Consider the following 23,366-nt stretch of genomic DNA (forward strand, 5'->3'; position numbering starts at 1 on the left):
ACGTAATTCATCATTTTATCATAAATATCACATTAAACTTGTAAAAACCAAAATGACCGGTTAGCTCAGTCGCCTGAGCGTCGTGTTGACAACACGTATGTCGTGGGTTCGATTCCCACGCTGGTCGGTGGAATAGAGTTAAAGGCATGCGGCCACTGTGTTTGGGGTTCACAGAATTATACGTCCCCCTTTCCACCACACATGAGGCGACAACATCAATGCATCTGGTGATGTGCTGGAAACGACCCCAAAAGGCTGTGGCAGGGCCTTAGTGCTGAGGCAGGGAGAGCACATTTAACATCTTTTTTTTAATTTAATTTTTTTTTCAACCTGTATTCGATCTCGTAAATTTTATGTTTGCCGCCCTCAATTTTAAAAGAAATTGAATTTATATTTTCATCCCAGGTGTACGAAACGGTTTGGTATGCCGTACGTTGTTATGCAATGGTTGTGCAGGTGTAGTGGGAAAGATAGTATTGTTAGTCATTCGAGGTCAACACGCCACACTTAAATTTTGATTTTGTTAATCAATGTTGCTACATTGCGACAATGTCCGATTCATACAAGATATTGTATTGTAATATGTTATGAATAAATGTTTATGGTAGTTGGTGTGTATGGCCGCACCTTCCCCAGAATAAACATGTTTTAAACAGATAGTTTGTCTCCGATGGTTTTTGTATGGGCTTAATGGACAGTGAAATAAGATCAAATATAGAACATTTGCAAAGATACCGATTTCTAGACCAATTTCGAAGCTTAAACGAATTTCGCCGCCGGGTAGGCTTTATACGAAGTCGAGTTTTAAAGTAGAAAACCCCACCTAAAATGTTGAAGTCACATCTGGATAGTTGAAATTTTAACAATATCATAATTATCATAGGTGATTATGTATAGTAATAAGTAAAAGTATAAGTGCAATTCTGGGCTCTATTTTCATTATTAGCTCTGTCCCAACCATGGTGGGCTAGTACTGGAGACTTAATATTTAATTTTATATTTCAATGAATTATGCACTTTCCGGGGACAAGCTCTATTGTCCTGGTGAGTCTTATATAGTTTGTTTCATATAATTTAAAATCATGTAAAGTGCCATTTTTTTTCGGGCGGGAACCTATGCAGCTCTATTTTTCAAAATTGTCTTTGCTCAGCCCCAAGCATGGTGGGGTACTAAAGATTCTTATACATGTTGTTTGAAAAAATAATAGATGTCATTTCCGGAGACCTTGCAGCTCTATTTTAAACAGTTTGGTATGCCGTGCGTTGTTATGCAAATGAGTTTGTACAGGTGTATTATGGAGAAGATGGTATTTTAGTCATTGGCGGTCAACACGCCACACTGTTAAATTGTGATGTTGTTAATCTTTACATTAGAAGATTGTTCAAATCATGTAAATAAAACATTTTCCGGCCGGGAACCTATCAGCTCCCCTCTTTTAGTTTGCAAATTAAAAGTAATCTCGAAAAGAACTCCATGTGAAAACGAAACCCACCCAAGAGTACTAACAATAAAGGAGCACATGGGCTTCTTTTCGAGGCTTTATGGCAGTCTATTTAATGGAAAATAATGCCATGCAACTTTGTTTCTGATTTTAAAAAAGGTCCACTTGTTTAAGCCTGACATTTACAACCCTCAAAATATCTCTCTTTCAAAATAAAAGAAAAACAATATTCATTATTTTATTTATTTATTTTTTTATTTATTTATTTTTTTATTTATTTATTTTTTATTTATTAAAAAAAAAAATATCCGTAGAGGTTCGAACCCAATCTACTAGAGCTGAGAGCACTCAAAGCTGAGCATTACCCGTTAGGCCACAAAGTAGTACATGATTAAACAACTGATAATAGTCTATTTATACGTGTATTAAATAATTAAAGAAAAAAAATATCCGTAGAGATTCGAACCCAATCTACTAGAGCTGAGAGCACCCAAAGCTGAGCATTACCCGTTAGGCCACAAAGTAGTACATGACTGAACAGCTGATAATAGTTTATTTATACGTGTATTACGTAATTCATCATTTCATCATAAATATCACATTAAACTTGTGAAAACCAAAATGACCGGTTAGCTCAGTCGCCTGAGCGTCGTGTTGACAACACGTATGTCGTGGGTTCGATTCCCACGCTGGTCGGTGGAATAGAGTTAAAGGCATGCGGCCACTGTGTTTGGGGTTCACAGAATTATACGTCCCCCTTTCCACCACACATCATGAGGCGACAACATCAATGCATCTGGTGATGTGCTGGAAACGACCCCAAAAGGCTGTGGCAGGGCCTTAGTGCTGAGGCAGGGAGAGCACATTTAACATCTTTTTTTTAATTTAATTTTTTTTTCAACCTGTATTCGATCTCGTAAATTTTATGTTTGCCGCCCTCATATTTTCATCCCAGGTGTACGAAACGGTTTGGTATGCCGTACGTTGTTATGCAATGGTTGTGCAGGTGTAGTGGGAAAGATAGTATTGTTAATCATTCGCGGTCAACACGCCACACTGTTAAATTTTGATTTTGTTAATCAATGTTGCTACATTGGGTAGCGACAATGTCCGATTCATGCAAGATATTGCATTGTGCAATGTTATGAATAAACGTTTATGGTAGTTGGTGTGTATGGCCGCACCGTCCCCAGAATAAACATGTTTTAAACAGATAGTTTGTCTCCGATGGTTTTTGTATGGGGTTAATGGAGAGTGAAATAAGATCAAATATAGAACATTTGCAAAGATGCCGATTTCTAGACCAATTTCGAAGCTTAGACTAATTCCGCCACCGGGCTAGGCCTTAGGCATAATACGAATTCGAGTTTTTAAAGTAGAAAACCCCACCTAAAATGTTGAAGTCGCATCTGGATAGTTGAAATTTTAACATTATCATAATTATCATAGGTGATTATGTATAGTAATAAGTATAAGTATAAGTGCAATTCTGGGCTCTATTTTCATTATTAGCTCTGCCCCAACCATGGTGGGCTAGTACTGGAGACTTAATATTTAATTTCATATTTCAATGAATAGGTGCACTCTCCGGGGACACTAAATAAGTATTAATCTTATGACAAACGCAAGTTATTAAAATCACTGATATGGCTTGAAACTAATTTTTCTTTTGCATTACGAATGGAGTAACCGATATTGAACATATATATTGTAATACGTTATGAATAAAAGTTTATGGTATGGCCGCACCATTCCAGAATGTATATGTTTTAAGCCGATTTTCCACTAGGCGAATTTGTTCGCGCGAATCGAAAGCGTCATGCTATGCGCATGCGTATTCGAGTTTCTGTCTTTCATACTCTTCTTCGACGAATTCTAGTTCCTTTGATTTTTCGCTTCAGCGAAATTTACTAGTTCGAACGTTTGAATGAACTGGAAATCGAATCAAAGTTTTCAAATTATTCGACCAGTTTTCTGACTAACAATGGAAACATGACAAATGTTCTTCTTTCATTTCCCACAAAGATAATTTTAGCAATAAAATTAATAATTTGTGTTACTTTGTTTTGTAGATTCATGTCCGGTATCTGACGAGGCATGTAGCTACTACACTAGACTTGCCTGCTGTGTTATTGGCCGTGCAACAACTGACGATGATGATGATCAAAACTGAATGAATTGTAATGAAAATAAAAACTAACTTTATTTAACGAAATTAAATAAACATGAAAGATTAATATATCTTAAATAATAAAATAATTTACAGAATTATAATTGTGAAAAAAATACTAGTTCATATATGGTATGAAATTAAATACAACGTAATAATAAAAAATGTTTAGAAACAAAACACATTTGAAAGTTTCAATAAATGTGTTCATGCTTTCTGTGATGATGTAATAACAACTTTCTCTTCTTTCTGATCATCAGTATTCTGTTGAGTATCTGTTCCATTCAACTGATCTTGTTCAGGTATCTCGTCCTCTCCAGAGTGATTTGTGTCCTCATGTCTGTCCTCGTATCGCCTGTTTTGCTGGTAATAACCTCGACGTTGATTGTCCTGACGACTGAAACCATTACCTTGATGATCCCGTCGATAATGTCCTCTTCCTCTTCCACCGAATCGTTTGTTATAGTATTCATAATATCCAACTACATCTTGTGATTGTTCGTTATAACGACGATCTCGTTCGGTGTTTCTTCCTCCTCCTCTGTAGCTACTACCCCCATAACGTCGAGCGGCCCAACTATCTCTTGGTTGTGCTGCTCCGTTCGAGTGTTGTTGCTGATGAATCCGCTCGCTCAGGTCACTGATGTTGGCTTTCTGTACGTTACAGTCGTCGAAGAGGAGCTGGTGACTATTGGTGAGATGATCGAGTCTGGAATTTAGGTAAGGTATCCACTGTCCAAATTGGGTCTCCAGCACGGTTAGACGTTCGCTCATTGTAAGTAGGTCTACACCTATTTGTTCGTTTGTAAGAACTGGAGCCCAGCATACATCTAAGGTTTAAACATAAATATATATTATATATATGCGGTCATGAAACAAATATATTAATTACATTAAATAAAAAACGAAAATTAAAAAACACTTTAAATTAAAAAATAGTTAGGCCTAATACTAGTTCTACTTTAATTGTAACATATCACGTGGAACATTTGTTAACCGGAATAAGAAGAAACTAACCCCCATCGGCTGTCGAGTACTGTACGTATTGGGTTGTTGGATCACTGCTTACGGGGATAGCGGCTGTTTGTTGCTGAAAATCTTGTGTACCTCTTTCAATAGCGTTATTTGTTACTGCGTTTTCCGATTCGTCCGGAACTTTCATTTGCTCAGACTCAACCCGGTTGGTCTTCTCTGGTTCAGCAGTCGGTATAGCCTTACGACCTGTATCATCCTCTACCACATCAACTGTCGTCTTCTGAAGAGTTTTAGTTTGATCCATGGATTCCTCAACTTTTGTTTGTGAATAAGTAGCTGATGTTTGGATGCTTGTTTGGACATCTTGGTTGCCTTTATTATTGGTTACTTCCGCAACCTCTACTAAAGGGCAACTCTGGGAAGATTTTTCTGTACTATCGATCTCATTCACCAATGCCTGGTTATTCACGGCAGACCAGTCAAAAACAGGTTGGTCATTGACTCTGGATAAGTCCGGCTAAAATATAAACAAAATCGTTTAAAAAACAAATTATTTAGTAGCGACTTTAATCTGAAAAATATGTTGGGGTGAACTAGAACTGCTAATAGAGGTTCAAACCCAGTCTGAGTTTGTGTATATTGCAAAGACACATTCAAGTTACAGAAACGACTTCCAAAGCTAACACACCTTTTCATCAATCTTTACATCATTTTCGTCATCGGTTTGATGAAATCCTTGGCTACTGTCACCTAACGACCTCTGTGCGCCGACGACGGTCACCGCATCTGCACCAACGATCACGTATTCATCTTCCGTGTTTGATGCAGAGATATGTGGCTCAGGACCTGCAGTGGTGGAATTTTCGTCGAATTGCATCCCACCCAGTTCCTCCTCTTCGTCACAATGCTTACTCAAGACATTCCCATCTTGGTCTTCCTTTCCGTTTTCATCGTCGGTGTCAATTTCTTCATCAGGATCTGTTGCATCATTGTTGTTGTTGCAATTCTGCTGGTGAAGAAATAATTAGACTTGTAGGCGTGGTATAAAAGATAGTTGGTAGGCAATTAAATAAAAATAGATTAAGAATTGAGAATATGAAGTTAGCTAGTTAGGCACATATCCCCAATGCAATCAAGAGTAGGCCTATATAATAGTAGTAATGTAGGCTAATGATAATTTACCGAGTTTAACTGAAGTTGCAGATAAGGAGTGTTAAGTGAATTGTCCTTCTTCCTGGGTCCAATTTCTGTAAAATCATCGTCTAATCCGAAAGAAAATGATTTACTTGTGCCAATGATCCTTCCATTCTTACGAGAGTCTGCGTAAACGAACTGAAATTGACCCACTCCTTGAGATGGCATCAGGATATCTTCTGGAATGGAAGAGAGATCAAATTTGACTTGAAAAAGGACAGACCATCTGTAACGAACACATTCCTTCGGTATAGGTTGAAGACACAAGCAATCTTGAAGAATTTTGCCAGCCGCGGTGACTGGTAAAATCCCGACAACATTCCGATCCAATAGGCGAGAACGTTGGACACGACATTGGACTATGACTGAGTTTCGGATGCTATACGTGCGTCTCACATGTTCAAATTCTACTTCCTGTCTTCTTTTTCGTTCGAGGCAGGTTGCTTTTTTATCAGGTTGACTTACAACCATGATTATGTAACTCCCTTTGTTGCTCAATGCAAGTGAAAAGAAGTGTAGGCTAGGCCCTGCTATCATGTACAATCAAGCAGCAACTACAAAAGTAATGTTTTTGTTTGATCCGTCCAAATGTTTTATTCCAAAGTGAACACGTGTAGAACATAAAAAACAACGCTCTACGGGTACGCGCATTGATTACGCGCTGTTGCCTGATGAACATGCATTGTCAAGGAGATAAAGTCTTGTACTTTAAACTAAAAGTAAAGATTGTATAGCACGTAGACATAATAATATAAACATTGTGTAGTGTTGGTTATAACTGTGGCACGTTACCTATTCATTTTCAGAATGCGTTATTTTGTTGTTGAATCATCAGATTTACCCTTCCATATTTACAATTAATGTTTCATCAGGCATACCGACTGAACTTTTGTTTTTTTTCATTGTTTATTGACTCTCTGTGCGCATGCCCAGTTTACAAATTCCCATTTAGACTCCCGTCCCATACGTTCTTTGGGGTGTGCGCATGCCCAGTCCGATATTACAATTTTCAGCCTAAGAAAACTAGATATAAGCTACCGCGTGTTATAGTTTTCTGTTTCCCTTGAATATAATACAATTGCCTAAAGGCGGGGCGCGAAAAAAATGAAAAAAAGAAGAAAGTCTTCGGCATCAGTGGTTTTTTCCAAATTCTATGTTTGCTGCCACCATTTAAATGCAACTTGTGTCAAAGGTTATGTTGTAAAATTATAAGCTGGAAGAGTGGGAAATTTGATCATCACAGGCCTTCTTGGTTTTCGACATGACAATCTTCTTTAGATAAATTAAGGTAAGTTACAATATCAATCAAAACAATTTGTAATGATAACACTGACATGCTTAGAGGCCTAAGAGCTATTACTTTATTGTAGGTAGTAGGCTAGGCCTACTCCTAGGTACTACTCTTCTCTATAGGCTATAATTATATAGTGTACTGTAAATGTAAAGTATGTACAGTAGAGACTATATAGATAGTACTGTATAGGCCTAGTAGTAGTATACTAATTTATTGGGGTTTCAGTCAGTCAGCAGTAGTAGGCCTATCATACAGTAGTTGTATAGGCTACATAGGCTAGACAGTACTATTAGGACGCCTCATTATTGGCATTGACACTTCTTGCACCAAAGTTTGAACAATAAAGGTTCATTGCAAATAGCTTGTGGTACACATGGTGGTGGAAAGGAAATCAAGTTTTTTACGATACACCTTTTGGCTAGCCTAGGCCTATATATATGCAAAAATGTCCAACATGTTTGTGCGTCTGTCATGTGCAATTTGAACAATTTGCGAAAATTGAAATTGCATAAGGATTTCCTTGCGCAATTTGAATCAAAATACTTGCCCACCACAATTTGAAATTGTGCAAGGAAATCCTTGCGTAATTTGAAAATGCACAAGAAAGTTGCGCAATTTGAAATTTCGCAAATCGTTCAAATTATGCATAGCATGTGCCTGCATTAACTATGTATCTTGTGCCTGTAGGGGCCACTACGTATGATTTATTGCAGGCATTTATTCAAACAATGCAGGGTGTTTATGGTTCAAGTGTCTAATTTTGGGTTTATAAAAAATGCATTTAAAAGTTTATTCACTTACATTGCATGGCAAGTGTATGTTTAACAACCTTCATCATATTAAATGACAGTATTTCATATTTGATTCGTTAATGGTTCAATGTATGCTGTCTAAATTTATCCAAAGTTATTCTTACCTTACTTCCTTTTTGCCTCTATTTGTTCTTATTAGAAAATTTTTTAGAGGTGGTCCTGGATGGAGGTTGGTTGTTATGTTGAAACATAATTCCCCTCATTCAGGTCATGGAAAGCGTCCTCTTAATAGGGTGTCCCAAAAGAAGGGTTCTACTTTGTAAATTTTGTAAATTAATAATAATATACAGTAAATGAAAAAAAATAAAGTCATCGAGGTATTTATTTATTTCATTCATTTACAATGTTCTATGGGAGGTGTTTATTGGTGGGAGGGGGAAGGTACGTTTATTCAAAGTAGGGCGTTTATTGGAATAAATGGTAAATGAGTTTAAATTATTAAATATTGTTTTATTTTCTTATTAAAGAGTGTCAACTTATACTGTAGAAGATCACATTGTAGTTTAATAAACTTTTAGTATGATTAAAAATAATTTAATTATCCGTGTGATGTGTTATAACAAACATTGAGGGATAAAAAAAATTTAAAAGTAGGTTAATATCTAAAAATTTGGGTTGCATATCCAATACTTGACTGGATTGATAGACAATTTCCCAGATAAATAAAATGATGAGCAAAAACAGATTAACAATGTCAAGAAAATCTACAAACATTTCATCTCTTTTTTAACAACTAATATCTTCATAGCATTAAAAGGAAATTATGACTGGAAAATTGAGCATTGTCGCGAAAGATTTCTAATGTTCAGCTGTGCATGGTGTCCATTTCAACAAGATCTGACAGGACAAAATGTGTATTTGTGTGGTTTATGTAAAAGGCAATTTAAAAGTAAGCGACTTTTAAACAATTTAATTTAATTTAATGTCAATACTGTATGAATTATGTTAGAAGCTAGTGACTATACATTGAGTTGATAATAATTTACTGACATTAAATAGCCTTATGGCGTTTAGCCAAAAATAATGTAATGTTAATCTCTGAGTGAGTGGTTCATTATTTTTCATAGTATATTAAATTTCAATTTGGAAGGTAATCATGTTCAGATTATTTATTATTAAGAAGAGTATTTGTGGGTATACTGTGCAGGTTACACTTTAATTATTGTACTACAGTACACTAGCACTGTAATATATAAATAAATAATAATATCAAAACTATTTAGAATATACATCAATGTCATTGGTTCAGTTGGTACTCGTTTAAAAAAAATCCTCTCTGCAGTGTATCCCTTCTCAAAACACATCATCTTTCCCCAAAGCACTGTTCTTTCTTCTTTTGTCCCTTGACACGTTGTTACTTCCATAATGTATTCATTACTTATAATTTTCAAATTAAATAATGTAAAAAAAGTATAGAATATTATAAGGCTAATTATTAATTAAGAAAGATCAGTCTTTTTATTCCATGAAATTGATAAAGGGAATAGAATTTTATCAATAATGTTTTCGAGTTTACAGTATATAGGCCTACTGTATCTCACTCTTTGTTGATGGGAATAGACATTTGGCGGTTTCCATGTAAAATTAGCACTAGACTACCAACTGTACTACTCTGTACAGTGCTGTATGTGTAATCATGTATTCTTCAGAACAAACATCACTTCTAAAGAAAATTATTTTTTTTTACTAATTTCAAGATTAAAAAAAAAAAACCACTTGTAAAGTTTTATTTGCGTCTTAAATGTTAATTCAACAATTGTAAAGCTTCTTATCTTATCAATCTGATAGTTTAGTTTTTAATTTCTAGGTACAGTAGTTTGTTTGAAGGTAAACAAGTCTCAACTAATCAAACCAGGTGATTAAATGGTCCTTGATCTTGTCTTTGTGGGAGTGAAAAAATCAGATAAAATTTGTAATGCATAATCTTAAATACTATTAATTTTGTAATAATAACAAAACATGTTGAGATGTTGAAAACCAAGCCTACAGTAGAAAAGATCTTTTTAAAAATTAGTTATTAAAAAATGTAATAGACATACAGTACTCTAATGTTGAACATGAAATAAAAAAGAAAAACAAAAATTATATTTTCCTCAACTTTATACTGTACTTGCCTAGAATTACTTTACAGGTACTCCAGAAGACAGTTGTACAGTAGCATCAAGTTTATTTGCTAAGTTATGTAAACAAATGGTGAACCAAAAACCTTTACTATACAACTTTACTATAATAAAAAATGTGTTGGTATGCACAGTAGCCTATATTTGTTTTTAATGATAGATGGAAATTAATCAAGTATAGAGTGACCACGTAATACTGTAGCAGTGCTGGATGAAGGATTAAGGAGAGCTCAGAGTTTAAAAGTGTGAACGTGCTGGACCTAATTTTCTATCGTTTTTGCTTGCCTATGGTAGAGTACAATACAGCAACTCCTTGGAGGTTGAGGTCTGCATCGAATACACAGTACATAACTCAAAATGTCCAATACAGCAACTCCTTGGAGGTTGAGGTCTGCATCGAATACACAGTACATAACTCAAAATGTCCAATACAGCAACTCCTTGGAGGTTGAGGTCTGCATCGAACACAGTACATAACTCAAAATGTCCAATACAGCAACTCCTTGGAGGTTGAGGTCTGCATCGAATACACAGTACATAACTCAAAATGTCCAATACAGCAACTCCTTGGAGGTTGAGGTCTGCATCGAATACACAGTACATAACTCAAAATGTCCAATACAGCAACTCCTTGGAGGTTGAGGTCTGCATCGAACACAGTACATAACTCAAAATGTCCAATACAGCAACTCCTTGGAGGTTGAGGTCTGCATCGAACACAGTACAATACAGCAACTCCTTGGACGTTGAGGTCTGCATCGAACACAGTACAATACAGCAACTCCTTGGACGTTGAGGTCTGCATCGAACACAGTACAATACAGCAACTCCTTGGACGTTGAGGTCTGCATCGAACACAGTACATAACTCAAAATGTCCAATACAGCAACTCCTTGGACGTTGAGGTCTGCATCGAACACAGTACATAACTCAAAATGTCCAATACAGCAACTCCTTGGACGTTGAGGTCTGCATCGAACACAGTACATAACTCAAAATGTCCAATACAGCAACTCCTTGGAGGTTGAGGTCTGCATCGAACACAGTACATAACTCAAAATGTCCAATACAGCAACTCCTTGGAGGTTGAGGTCTGCGTCGAACACAGTACATAACTCAAAATGTTCCTTTCACCACCAATGAGATATCAGGTTGATTTTAATATTTTATTTAATTATAATTAATTTTTTATTGTATTTTTGTAACATGTTATATAATAGTTGCTAGTACAGTACACTTATTATATTATTTATTGTAGTTTATCCCTTAAATCATGTTGGTATAGACTTAACTACTGAAAAAAGCATGTTCTTAGTACATGTAAACGAGACATATAAAAGCTGTTTTACTTATAAATCTTATGTCATCTTGACAGTACAAAATAAATATATACAGAATGGATTCTTAAATCAAATGAAAATGACTTAAGATTATGTTCTGCTGGATCCGAAAAGGTTAAAGTTCAAAGACTGGTCATCTCAGTTATAATGACTGTCGTTATTTAAAAATATTAAAATAATAATATTCAGAAATGAACAATATTTTTGGTTTTTACAATTTCATATTTGGTTAGGTTTACATCAGTGATATCAATAGTGTTGACCAAACTAAGTAGACAAAACAAATAATATTACCTGACTTAAAACTTAAGTATTTAAATTGACACCTGCTTAGTCACAAAGTTACATAACATTAAAATACAAGTGCAGGACATGGTAAAGTTAGTATATAACTTGCTTTAAATAACAAAGAACAAACTCTTTTAACTCATTCCAGTCTGAAAAAACCCCATTATGTGTGAGTATTTTGTTAGCATAAATATCAGTAAATTGCATTTTTTAAAATCTGAAGCCAGTTCTTCAATAGACGAATGTATTCGCACGAAATGAAATTTTTAGCTTTGATCATGGTTGCATTTTTTTTTGCGTCACAAAAGCCAAAATAAAAAATTGTATACTGGCATTAACCAACACTTTCGATTAGTATCAGGAATATCTGTGATAAATTTTCAGAAAAAAACAGTTCTAACATATGATTTAAAAGTAGTAGGCCTACTGTACAGGTATGTAAACATTAATTATTAATATTTGTTATTATTTTGTTAGACAGTGATGATAATATAATTATTCCTTCAATTCAATATTTTCAGTGCATTATCGTTTCTCCTTTGGATTAAATGACTTACGAAGATACTTTAATTTGCGGACAGCCAAATGAATCGATTACTGCTAAAGAAACTCACAGATGTGAATTTTAATTGGCTGACCTACATTATACTGTTGACTTAATAAGGACAGGTGTAAATGGATTGGCTTTAAAAACTGTTACCTGGCTTGAGCATCTAATTGTCCAGTTTACTGACCTTTCCAACGAGTCCTTGAATTTTAGTGTAGAAATGATCAGAAGCTGTGTGTACTGTTTGAATAAAACAAAAAACATTACAGTACTGTGCCGTAAATATTTAAATACTTAAATTTAAAAGTGTATACCAAAATTGAAAATGATTTTTATATTCATAATTTTGTTTGACCACTATGGTAAAGTTCAATAAAATGATCTTCTCTTATACCATACTTTATTATAACCAAATAAAATGTTTTGGACTTTAGAATATTTACATATGGATATTAGTAATCAAAATTGTGGTAACAATTGAAAATAGAGTTTTGAGTAAATCGGCAAAACCACACACCTACCACAGGAGACTCCCAGGAAGATTTTATGCTCTTTTTTGTTAAAATTGTTGTTTTCCTTTGTTGATGAAAGCGATGACATTGACAGTGAACCTTTAAATCAAGAACACACAGAGAACAGAAAATGTAATGTAGATTTGGATGTTATGGAGCACAGGAATCCAATCAGAGTAAAACAATAGGTATACAGTAGATACATACAAATGGTAATAAATAAAAAAAGGGTCAAATTTGGATCCAGTTTATCTGATTTTTTATACAATTTGGGAGGACTGAACCTAAGGCCTACAGTAAAAGGGATGGCTATTTTTTGTGGTGCTACATACAGTATAATTTGTTTCTACTGAACCTTGTATTTATTGTTTCATCCTTTATCCCCTTCATATTCATACTACAGTTACCACTCATAAATGATTGTTTTATTATCACATTATGGTGCCTAGAATCCAATGATATGACATGACCCATATTATATTGAAAATATTGTTTTTGTGACTGTTTATATACAGAATTATTTTGATTACCAATCTCTCATTTTATCAGTAGACACTGCTATCGAGTCAAAATGTCTTTCTCAATTTTCTATCTGTTTTTTCAAGACGACTGAAATTAGTACAGCAAAGTGAGAACTTGATAGTATAATCTTGAATTGTAAGACCCACCCTAAACACAGAATTAGGACATTTATTGATTACATTTCTTAAGATATTTGTGTAAGCAGACGTTAATCTACATAAACCATTAAAACTTTGAAATGAAATATTTAATTTAGGAATTGAGAACTATAAATATCCCTTTCATGTAGTTTCAAAATTGAAAATCTATTATACAACTACATATCATTTCCTTTTGTTTATTTTTCACATATGTTTCCATGGAGATCTTTTGAAAAAGCCCTTTCTCTTAGTTCAATTTCAACTTCTCAAATCTCTTTGTCATTTTTAAATGTCTTCTGTTTGAATTGATATCAATATTTTGTTGAATCACATTTTTTAGATAGATAGATGATAATTACAGAGCAGGTGATAAACTTTCCGAGTAATAATTCATATTTCATCGTGTTTACTTCCGATTTTTTTGTATTTTAATCTTTCAATGAAAAAAAATCTGAATTACTATACACAACTAAAGCACATGTAAGAAACAGTTCTTGAACATGAATTTACATTAAAAAAATTACAGTCATTCAAACCAGAAAGAAAAAATAACATTAATCTGACTCTAAAAATACAGTAATAGCTAAAGCAAAAAATAAAAAAAAAACTAAAAACTGCACTTTAAAATATTTGGTCAAAATAATAATATTTAGATGTATAAATATAAACCTAGTTATGCAATCAAAGTATTCATAGGACAGTATAGGTACTGTATGGATACTTACAGCAGTAACATTCAAAGCACACCTAATATTGTAAAAATATCTATAAATTGTTAAAATTGTTAATATATCGTAGATATATCTTTAAAATAAGATTACAACAAATTGAATACATAGTTCATTAACGAATAATGAATGTTTATGAATTAATTCGCTGCTTCCATCTTTAATCAATGTTGAAGGCTAGATGGGAAGCTGAGCCATTCAATAAGACATCACTCTGATTTTGGCCGTGGACTAGAACAGTTTACACTACTTCAATCGACAGTCGCCAACCTCGATTGGCACAAACAAACTGCCATGTATTAGAACCTAAAATAGAATCATACAATAGAACTTTTACCATGCAATATAACTATGACTGAACAGTACATGATACAAAATTAACAAATCAAATGGCAAAGGTAAAGTTGTAATAGTATAGTTTGGTTGGCAACATTGTTCAGCCTGTATGTTTATTCTTACAGTACCTTAATCTAAATACAAATGTCAATGTTTGCATCTATTTGCAATGTAAAACACCCATGATTAACACAAATGCAATATAATTTTAAAGCACATAAAAAGAAATTGTAAATTTGAAGGTTTAATACTTTCTAATCATGCAAGTCTTATCACGCAAATTTACAAAGTAAGGACCCAAGGCATTTTGCATTATTAGTCCCCCATCATTTGAACAAATTGCCCAAGGAACTTGTGTTCCCAGGGGTATGTTCCACAGAATCGCATTAGTGCTCAAGTAAGTATTAAACTAAACTCCCAGGTACTTATTTAATGCATCAGGGTGCATAGAGACAAAGTAGATAAAATGTCTTGCCAAAGGATAAACAAAATGGCTTCCCTGGGAATTGAACCCCCGACCTTTCATCGGAGGACCCAATTTTGCTGTTGCTACAGGAGAAACATTGTCCTACACAATGTTAAGTTTTTGGAATTTGGAATTCTTATCCAACTGAAATTACAAACATGAATCGAAAAAATTAACCGATGTCGTCAATCTCACTTCAGATGTGGGTTTCACAGCTCATACCACTTTAGAAATAGGGATGTTCGGTGTCTTCTGAATTTGAGGGAATATTGTCAGTTTATCCAAGTAAGCCAGACTATTGTGATAGTAGAATAAACAACTGCACTACTGACCAAAACAATCAAAATGAAAAAAGAACTAAATAAAAAACTTAGTCTATATTTAAAATTAAATATATTATTTAAATAATAAATTATGAATACATTTAAAAATTATAATATTTTACAGTATTCAGATAATGAACTTTTATGAGTGAAATGGTACAAATAATTTCATGAGGTGAAAGATAAAAGTTGTATTTTTACGAGGCAAACATCCATTCAAATGGCAAGAATCTACCAGGTTTGTTATATTCTATTCCAAAATCAACAAATTTAGTTCAAAGATACACCTGGAAATTCTATTGGTTTGAACTTTGATATGTTAGTCTTCCTATGGATGGCCGAAAAAGGTATTGAATTTCTCAGATCCACCATAACTTCAACCTTACACTTTACAGTCTGTATGTATTGATTATGATTGTTTATTGATTAATAAAGAACAAACAAAAAATGACAGAGTATGAATATGATAAAGGTAACAATAGCATTGAACTGTATTGAACTCAATTTTGAATGTTAGTTTTTATATTATTTCTTAATGATTAGACTGTTTAATGTGACATCAAAACAAATTTGTGATTTTGCTTCTTATAATTTATAGGCTAGCTATAAAATACATCCATAAAAACGTATTTAACATAGTATAATCCTGCAATGCAGAAGTTACAATAGCAACCTAATTAGAGATATTCTATCCATCCAAGAACACTGTGTAATTAGGTTTGAGGAATTGAGCATACAAATGGGCCATGAGGGAGCTTCCTAAATCCTGGGCTATAAACTGAATTTCTCCCTTGATGTTTCGGATATGCTAAACAATATTCAGGTTCGCTATTGTTGGAGATCTTTTCTCAGGGGACAGAAGTGTCAACGAAATTCACTGTCTCATGAAATTAAACTACTTTCCATTTTTGTGGATTTATTTTCTACATCATCATCATACATTTTCCATTGAATTCTTCACTTCTTGGTCTCTCCAGAGAAATGTGTAAAATTTAAGAATTCTTGTCATAATTGCATTGTATTGTAAATTTGTATGATTTGTATTTTATGTGGTTGATGATATATTATATTGGTTATATAAATTGAATAGTGTACAGTATGTCTGTATTTCAATTTAAAAAGATTTCAATTAAACAATTTATTCAGGGTTTCATATGGAACCTGATTAAACTTTCTGCTAGCTAGAGTACAGTAATGGAAACTCTTTTGTAACTGATTTTTCTCGGTTACTTTCTACATATTTTTAAAGATGTTTCTCTAAATAATTGTATATGGGAATTGAACAAGGATGTAACTTGTAAGCATAACCTGTTTACTAGCAATAGCATCCCACAATGCACCATAGAATTGCAACATGACATGGATTCAACACTGTCTGTGCCATAGTGGTTACATCATTAGGCAAGATACTTTACCCTCATTACATCATCCTTCAGATAGGACATAAAGCTGTTGGTGCCATGTCCATACACATTGTACACTACTCCCTATTTCACACTGTCTTCTCATCATGTAATGAGGATTTCCCAAGACAGCCAATCACTACAACCATTAGACCACTGTTAGAATTTCATCTCTATCAATTAAAATGGATTAGCCCAGTTATCATTTAAGATCTCATTAGTAGAGTTGCGCTGTACATGAGATACATCTTCACCAATCAGCTAATGGTCAATTGACCAGTAGCCAATAACCATGCACAGTAGGTCACCGTTTAATTTATATCAAGTAATACAGTATTGCATTAATAATAGTTACTATGTATGTTCTGTATTAAGTCATGTTGTCAAGTGTTATGATTGCGAGTAATCCATCACCCGAGCAATCATCCAATGGTCACTTCTCCCCACAGTCATTCACTTTAGGTGTTTTATTGGCCAGATTAATTTTCAAGTTTGTCATGTATTTAAACAATTTCATACGATGATGACTCATCACTCAATTGGTCAACAGATTTGTTCACTCATTTGTTAATCCAATCGTCAATTTGATATCCTTTTTCAGGGGTGCTAACTGAAATGACCCTCAGTCTGGGGGAACAGGATGTAGCCTGGGGGATAGTAGCCATGGGATATTTTGTCTACAAAGCAAATGATAACACAGCAGGCTACTTTATTGTAATTTTGAACACTGTCCTTGCTGCTTGTCACTTACATGGCCAAAATGAAACGTTGTTTTTCCATTGAAAAATATTCAAAATTATTTGTAGTTGCAAGTAACAATAAAACAACCAAGAAAATATTAAAAAAAATGTTTATATAAGATAGAAAGATGCCACTAGCCTTTTAGTGCAGAATCACAATTTAGAAAACAGCTTATCAGGATAAACCAACAATAGCCTGTGCTCTCCCAATAGAGAGCTATGATATGAAAAGATTGAGCACCCCTCTACAATAATGAACTAATCCGGCAACCATGCCATATTGTCATAATTTCTTTTCATAATGTTGGTTTGTATGTTTTGAGCTACTTGAATATCATGGTGGTCTTTAATTAGGATTGGTCTGTCAATGCTTTAGTTCGAGGAAACTTTATTTACAAAATAAATTCTTCAACAAATTACCTTACTTTGCTATGAACATTTGATTGTCTTCATTATTTATTTTGGTAACCCAGAATTTATAATAATTGTAATTGAATTCTGTTTGTGAATCTCAAATAATAATTTCATAAATACATATTTTTAAAATTGAATAAAAGTTTTTTAAACATTCTTTTTGATTGATTGACATTTGTAAGTTTTAAACAAAGGTTTAAAATATTGTTTATTTACTGTAAAAAAGAGTTATCATTACTATAAATACTTACAGTACTAGGAATGTTTTACTTGACACGGAAACTGCGTTGTCGGAAGGAATTAATGAAGCAATAAATTATTCGTATTAATTAATTAGTATTTAACTTTCTTTCCTTATCATCTTTCCTGTTCATACACATGATCAAAGGCTAGAGTGTCACGGGAACAAATCATAAAAGAGCATTACATGATTTGAACTAATTACATTCATAAATTATAATGTTGTTATAACACTTTTATTATTGACATGCGCAGAACACATGATTCAACTCTGCGCATTAATTTTTTTTAAAAATGGCTTGTTTTGTTTTTCGATAAAATGGGTTACTATATCATAATTAAAATGCGCAGAACACATTTTTAGACTCTGTGCATGTTTATGATGCTATAGTAACCAGTTTTATTGAAAAATAAAAAGGTCGAAAATTGGCCATTTTTCTGAAATTTCCCTGTACTAATACACTATACAAATGATATATAAAGTCGTTTCTGTAGGAATCTTGTCAGATAAGAATGTACAGTTTTAGAAGCAAAATATTTTTTATGCTGCGAATTGTTAACTGTACTATAACTGTAATTCAATAATATTTGTTTATGAAATGAAATTATAATTTGTCCATTTTTATTTAATATTCTAGGTAATAGATGCAGATTTGAACCTAGAACCAACTAAGCATAACATGTTTGAAAATGCGGCATCAAACAGGATATCTATGACATCACACCTCCAGTGACTCTGTCAGTAATGCGCTCCACTTGGCCAAGGAACTAAGGAAGTGTCTCAACTTTAATACATACACACACACACACATCTAGACACTTGCTGCATATGAGGCTTCTTTATTGACCAAAGTGGAAATGAAACGTATGTATGCTATTATATGATATTGTACATTGTGGGTTTTAATGTTTTTTACATGCTTTTGTCTTTTCTATTACGTTGGTCTGGGAATTTAATCATTGGTTAATGATTTTTTCGGTAAGTAAAAAGTTTATAGCATTTTTAAAGCAAACATTATATATATATTTTTTTTAAGTTTTACATTTTTAAAGAAATAAACAATTATGTAATTTTCTATGTTTTGTTTAAATATAAAAATGATGTTGTTTATTTTCCACATTAAATATAAATTAATTATTAATTAAATATTTAAAGTTAAAATTCATAGAATTTATGGTAACAATTTTATAGATCAAAATTGATAATTTCATAACTTGTAAATTGTTAAAAAAGTTTCAGGGAAATTCAAATGTTTTTTGATTAAAATTTAATTCAGCATCTGCCGCCATGTTTTAATATTTTATGTCATTTCTTAATTTTGAAAAAAAAAACACACAAATAAATGAATGAATTTACCTCTAAATGTTTCAAGACAGATAGACAAAGTAGACAAATTTAATAATAAGCTTAAATACATGATTTAATGTGCAGAGGTTGTCGACATGACATTTGTAAAGTTACGATTTATTGCTTGAAACAGACTATTTATTGAATTTAATTTGATTAAGTTTCTCAAAGGGGGTGATAGTGAATGCTGAATATTACTACAGTACAATCAAAGCACTATTATGCGTATTTGACTGCAGCAGCAGATCTAGCTCCTAAAACCCTTTGCTGTTTATATGTGAGCGGTGATAGTAGATCATTGCCAGGTGCTTGAGTGACCAGCCGAATACGCTTCATGTGTTTCCTAAAAAGGAAAATAAAATTTACTTTTGCTTATTCGCCTAAACAACATAGAATTTAATTAACTTTGTCATTTCATTTTAATGTTTAAATGAACAATCGATAGTCACAAGCAAATACAACTCATAATATGCAAATTATACATACAATAGATTGCTTTGTAGTATGGACAGAATGTAAAGTATAAAACCTAATAATGAGGTCATAAAATATATTAATGTAAAATAAATCCAAAGGCAAATTACTGAAAAAATTACAATGCTGTGGGTATCAGTGGCTGGATCTAAATGGAGATACAAAAAAAAAAGCGAAAAGCTAAATCAAAACGATAAGTAAAACAGCCAGAAAAGTTAGCAGAGCTTTCGGGCAACACTATCCCTTCATCAGTGCAAGTGAAGGAATTTGGATTAACGTAAAATAAAGTTATTTATAAAATGTACGAACCTTTTTTTTAAATAAAAAAAAATGTAATAATTTGTTGCTGATAATATTATTGAATGGTAATATTAAAGATTAGCATTTTATACGCAAACAGTAGGCTTAGTAATTTTAAACTTTTGTCTTGAGTTTCTAATGAAGTTTCTGAGTGGATTATTTGTAGTTTTTACTGATATTAAAATTCAATTTAGATGTCTAAAGTCTAATTAATGAGCTTTCGTTTTTGCAACGACCGACAACCAACGAGTTAACTATGTCATGTTAATTCACTGTGCGCATGCAGGGAATTTAGGACCTGCTTCCTCGCTATATTCCTCGATACGGTCTTGGTGTTTCTAGGTCCGGGCGTTGAATGACGACACTACAGTTGACTTGTTCTTAAATACGTAGGTCATCATTCGTGGCAAAGCAGCTCACGTTTCTTTGGTTACATTTGTCATGGTTGAGTGCTTTTTATAGATACAGTATAGTTGATTTATTTACACGTTAAACATAGTACATTTTTTAGAATCTATAATTTTAAATGAAATCATCCTGTTGTCTCTCAATGACTTTCGTATCTTGGTTCTTCATGGAAGATGATTATGCTCAAATAAATTCATGTTCTGCTTTAATTAATGTGGATTTAATCTGTTTTCAATTACTTTGAAGTGATTATGATGCAGACTTAGCACATTGAAAGTACAGAACAGTACATTAATATCTAGAACTCTGGAATGAATAAATAGAAGCACTTTGTCAACTTGGTATCAACATCACTTTAAAGAGTTTTATTGTACTATTTCAAATTATATGTGCTTTGTTTACTCATTTCTACCAAGGACGTAATTTCATTCATATTTGTTTGTTTATTTTACGATATCCCAAAAAGTTTTTCTCTGTACAGTTAAAAACAATACTTGTGAGTTTCTTGGGTGGTACTGTCTATGTTGAAATTAGGTAGATTTGAAGACTCTTAAAGTTAGTAGGATTTTCCTGCTGATCTCCACCCAGAACAATTACATAATTAAATAGGTTATTGCTGTATACTGCAAAAATTATTTATTAAAAAATGCAAATCTAAAACACAAACAGATTAAGTCTAGTCTTTTAAGTTTATACTCGATGTAAAGGGTGTACCTATTCGAATTTCACCAAATAAATTATTAAAGCATATATTATATTGATATGAATTTTGCATGAGTAGTACGGCCATTGGGGATTTGCTATCTTGATCATTTCTGATGAATATTGCAACCAAAAAGATTTTCCGTGTAGGAAACCTGTCAAATGTTTATGACAATGAAAAATGTTTGTTGAAAATGAAGTCTTCTATATTTCAGTATTATTAGAACTCGCCATCTGCTCCAACAATTTACTCCAGTGAACTTCTCTTCAACTATTCTAATTTAACACATGGTTTGTATATTATCATAACAAGTTTTTCTGTTTAGTGTCTCTACAAAAACTAATTTATTTGATTAGGCATTTTTTTTATATTTAATTTGAGTCATTTACAATACTGTTAATTTTCGTAATGTAAAAGTCTCTGTTTGAACAAAGAGCATTGATACTTTATTTTACAAAAGGGAATTTAAGCTACAATCTAAAAATGTAATGTAACAAAAGATTTTTGATGAAAAGATTAGATTAAACAAGACAAGGGAATTCCCCTAAAATATAAGAAACAATGAATAAACATTTTGCATTTAAAATATATACATGTAGCCATTTATTTTCACAGCCTTATTTCTTTGAGATGTAATAATTTTATTTTCACACTACCGAAATAGTTGTGACTATTTGGAATGTTCTCATGTTTAAACAAATATTTCTTACAAAAAATGCCACTCAAGTTTTTCAGTTTTAATTATTCTTTCTTCAGAAATAATGATTTATTGTCAGTTATTGTTGTTTAACAATCAGTAGTATAGTAGTAAACATTTTGTGTAACGTAAAATCCTAAACTAAACTACCGTACATATTCCGGGGTAGGGGGCCTTACTCCCTAGATATCATTGTGACCCACATACTGTACCCCAAGTAAACAACATTTCTAATTTCCCAGCCACAGACAAACATACTCACTATCAAACAATTTGCCAACAAATATTTACCATAGAGGAGGGAATTGTTTCGAACATTATTCAATGATAAATTGATGGTATTTAATATACCCAGACTATTTTGACAGCCAAAACAAAAACATTGTTTATTGAACAGGTCTGTCTACATATATCTCATAGACTCTTTTCTCCCAGACGTGCTTCTGGGTTTGAGAATGCCCAGTCCGAGTTTACAAATTCCCATTTATTCAGCCTTCGTACTATAAGCTTCCGTGTGATACAGTTTCCCAATGTTTCCGTCCTCTTGATTATAACTGCCTAAAGGCGCGGCGCGAAAATACCATGCAAGCTCAATAGAGTATCCTAAGCACAATTGACATTAGTAATATAAATTGGCTATGAATTGTATAGTAGCGTGGTACTCACTCTTAAAGTACCGGTTTACATCAAAGATCCTTTTTTCATAATCCCCTCAATTACTGATTTGTTCTACACCATTGGATTTTCTTCTTCTCATTTCTCTTCTTCTACTTTCCTTGTACATTGCAATCATGTTGGATTAGATGTTGAGAATACTACATAATACATATATTCCTTCCTATGCTTGTCTTTAGGCAGTCAGATGTGCTGAAGGGGCTTGATTGTTTTTACACCAGTAATTTTATCGATTTTGAGTACATAGGGTTTCGAGTAGACTTGAGAAATAAATTTGCTACACTGTGTGCACTTTATTTCAGTCAATTGTTAGGTCATTGATGTATTTGATACAAAATTACATTCAACCTTGATTGACATTCATGAAGTTTGTAATATTTACTGTAATATATAACACACCTGACTGTATCCTCCTTGCTATTCCGGTTAATTGTGGTGTTCAGTATTAGTTTTATTGCATGGTAAAAGTTCTATTCAATGGTTCTATTACATTGCAGATCCTTTTTGAATTTGGTGTCAAGTGATGAATGTTTTGTATTCATTTAATAGAAAGCCTGAATGCACTCCACCTTGTTAAATACAATAGTCAATCTTTCAACTCATGAAGATATCTTTCTCATGCTACTCATACAACAACACCCGCCCCAGAGTGAGTACTTCTTTCCCCAATCCCCCCTCCCCACTCACTCAACTCCAGTAGTTTAAAACCTGCCAAGTACAAATTCCAGTCATACTGCAAAATACCCACATTGCCT

At 33.1% G+C, this 23,366-nt stretch overlaps 2 protein-coding genes across 3 annotated transcripts in view; one reads left to right on the top strand and one right to left on the bottom strand.

Annotated features, from left to right (window-relative positions):
- Positions 1-3,620: 3,620 nt before the first annotated feature.
- On the bottom strand, positions 3,621-6,365 carry LOC144845844 (uncharacterized). Of its 2 annotated transcripts, XM_078703303.1 has the most exons (5): positions 6,178-6,365; positions 5,770-5,960; positions 5,276-5,593; positions 4,630-5,104; positions 3,621-4,442 (listed from the first exon to the last, which is right to left on the bottom strand). In XM_078703303.1, the coding sequence occupies exons 2-5, from the start codon at positions 5,947-5,949 to the stop codon at positions 3,820-3,822; spliced, it is 1,596 nt and encodes a 531-aa protein (XP_078559429.1). In that variant the 5' UTR covers positions 5,950-5,960; positions 6,178-6,365; the 3' UTR covers positions 3,621-3,819. The 2 variants fall into 2 exon arrangements, with proteins under 2 accessions (XP_078559429.1, XP_078559428.1); XM_078703302.1 differs by having other exon boundaries at positions 5,770-6,365.
- Positions 6,366-6,980: 615 nt separating this feature from the next.
- The window catches only part of LOC144845835 (zinc finger MIZ domain-containing protein 1-like), a 105,834-nt gene continuing 89,448 nt past the window's right edge, over positions 6,981-23,366 (top strand). The window contains exons 1-2 of the mRNA XM_078703284.1: positions 6,981-7,069; positions 18,645-18,871. The gene's annotated coding sequence lies outside the window, so the exon portion shown is untranslated. The remainder of the gene's footprint in view (positions 7,070-18,644; positions 18,872-23,366) is intronic.

Source organism: Antedon bifida, chromosome 6 (assembly GCF_963402885.1).
Source record: "Antedon bifida chromosome 6, ecAntBifi1.1, whole genome shotgun sequence".
NCBI lineage: Eukaryota > Metazoa > Echinodermata > Crinoidea > Comatulida > Antedonidae > Antedon > Antedon bifida.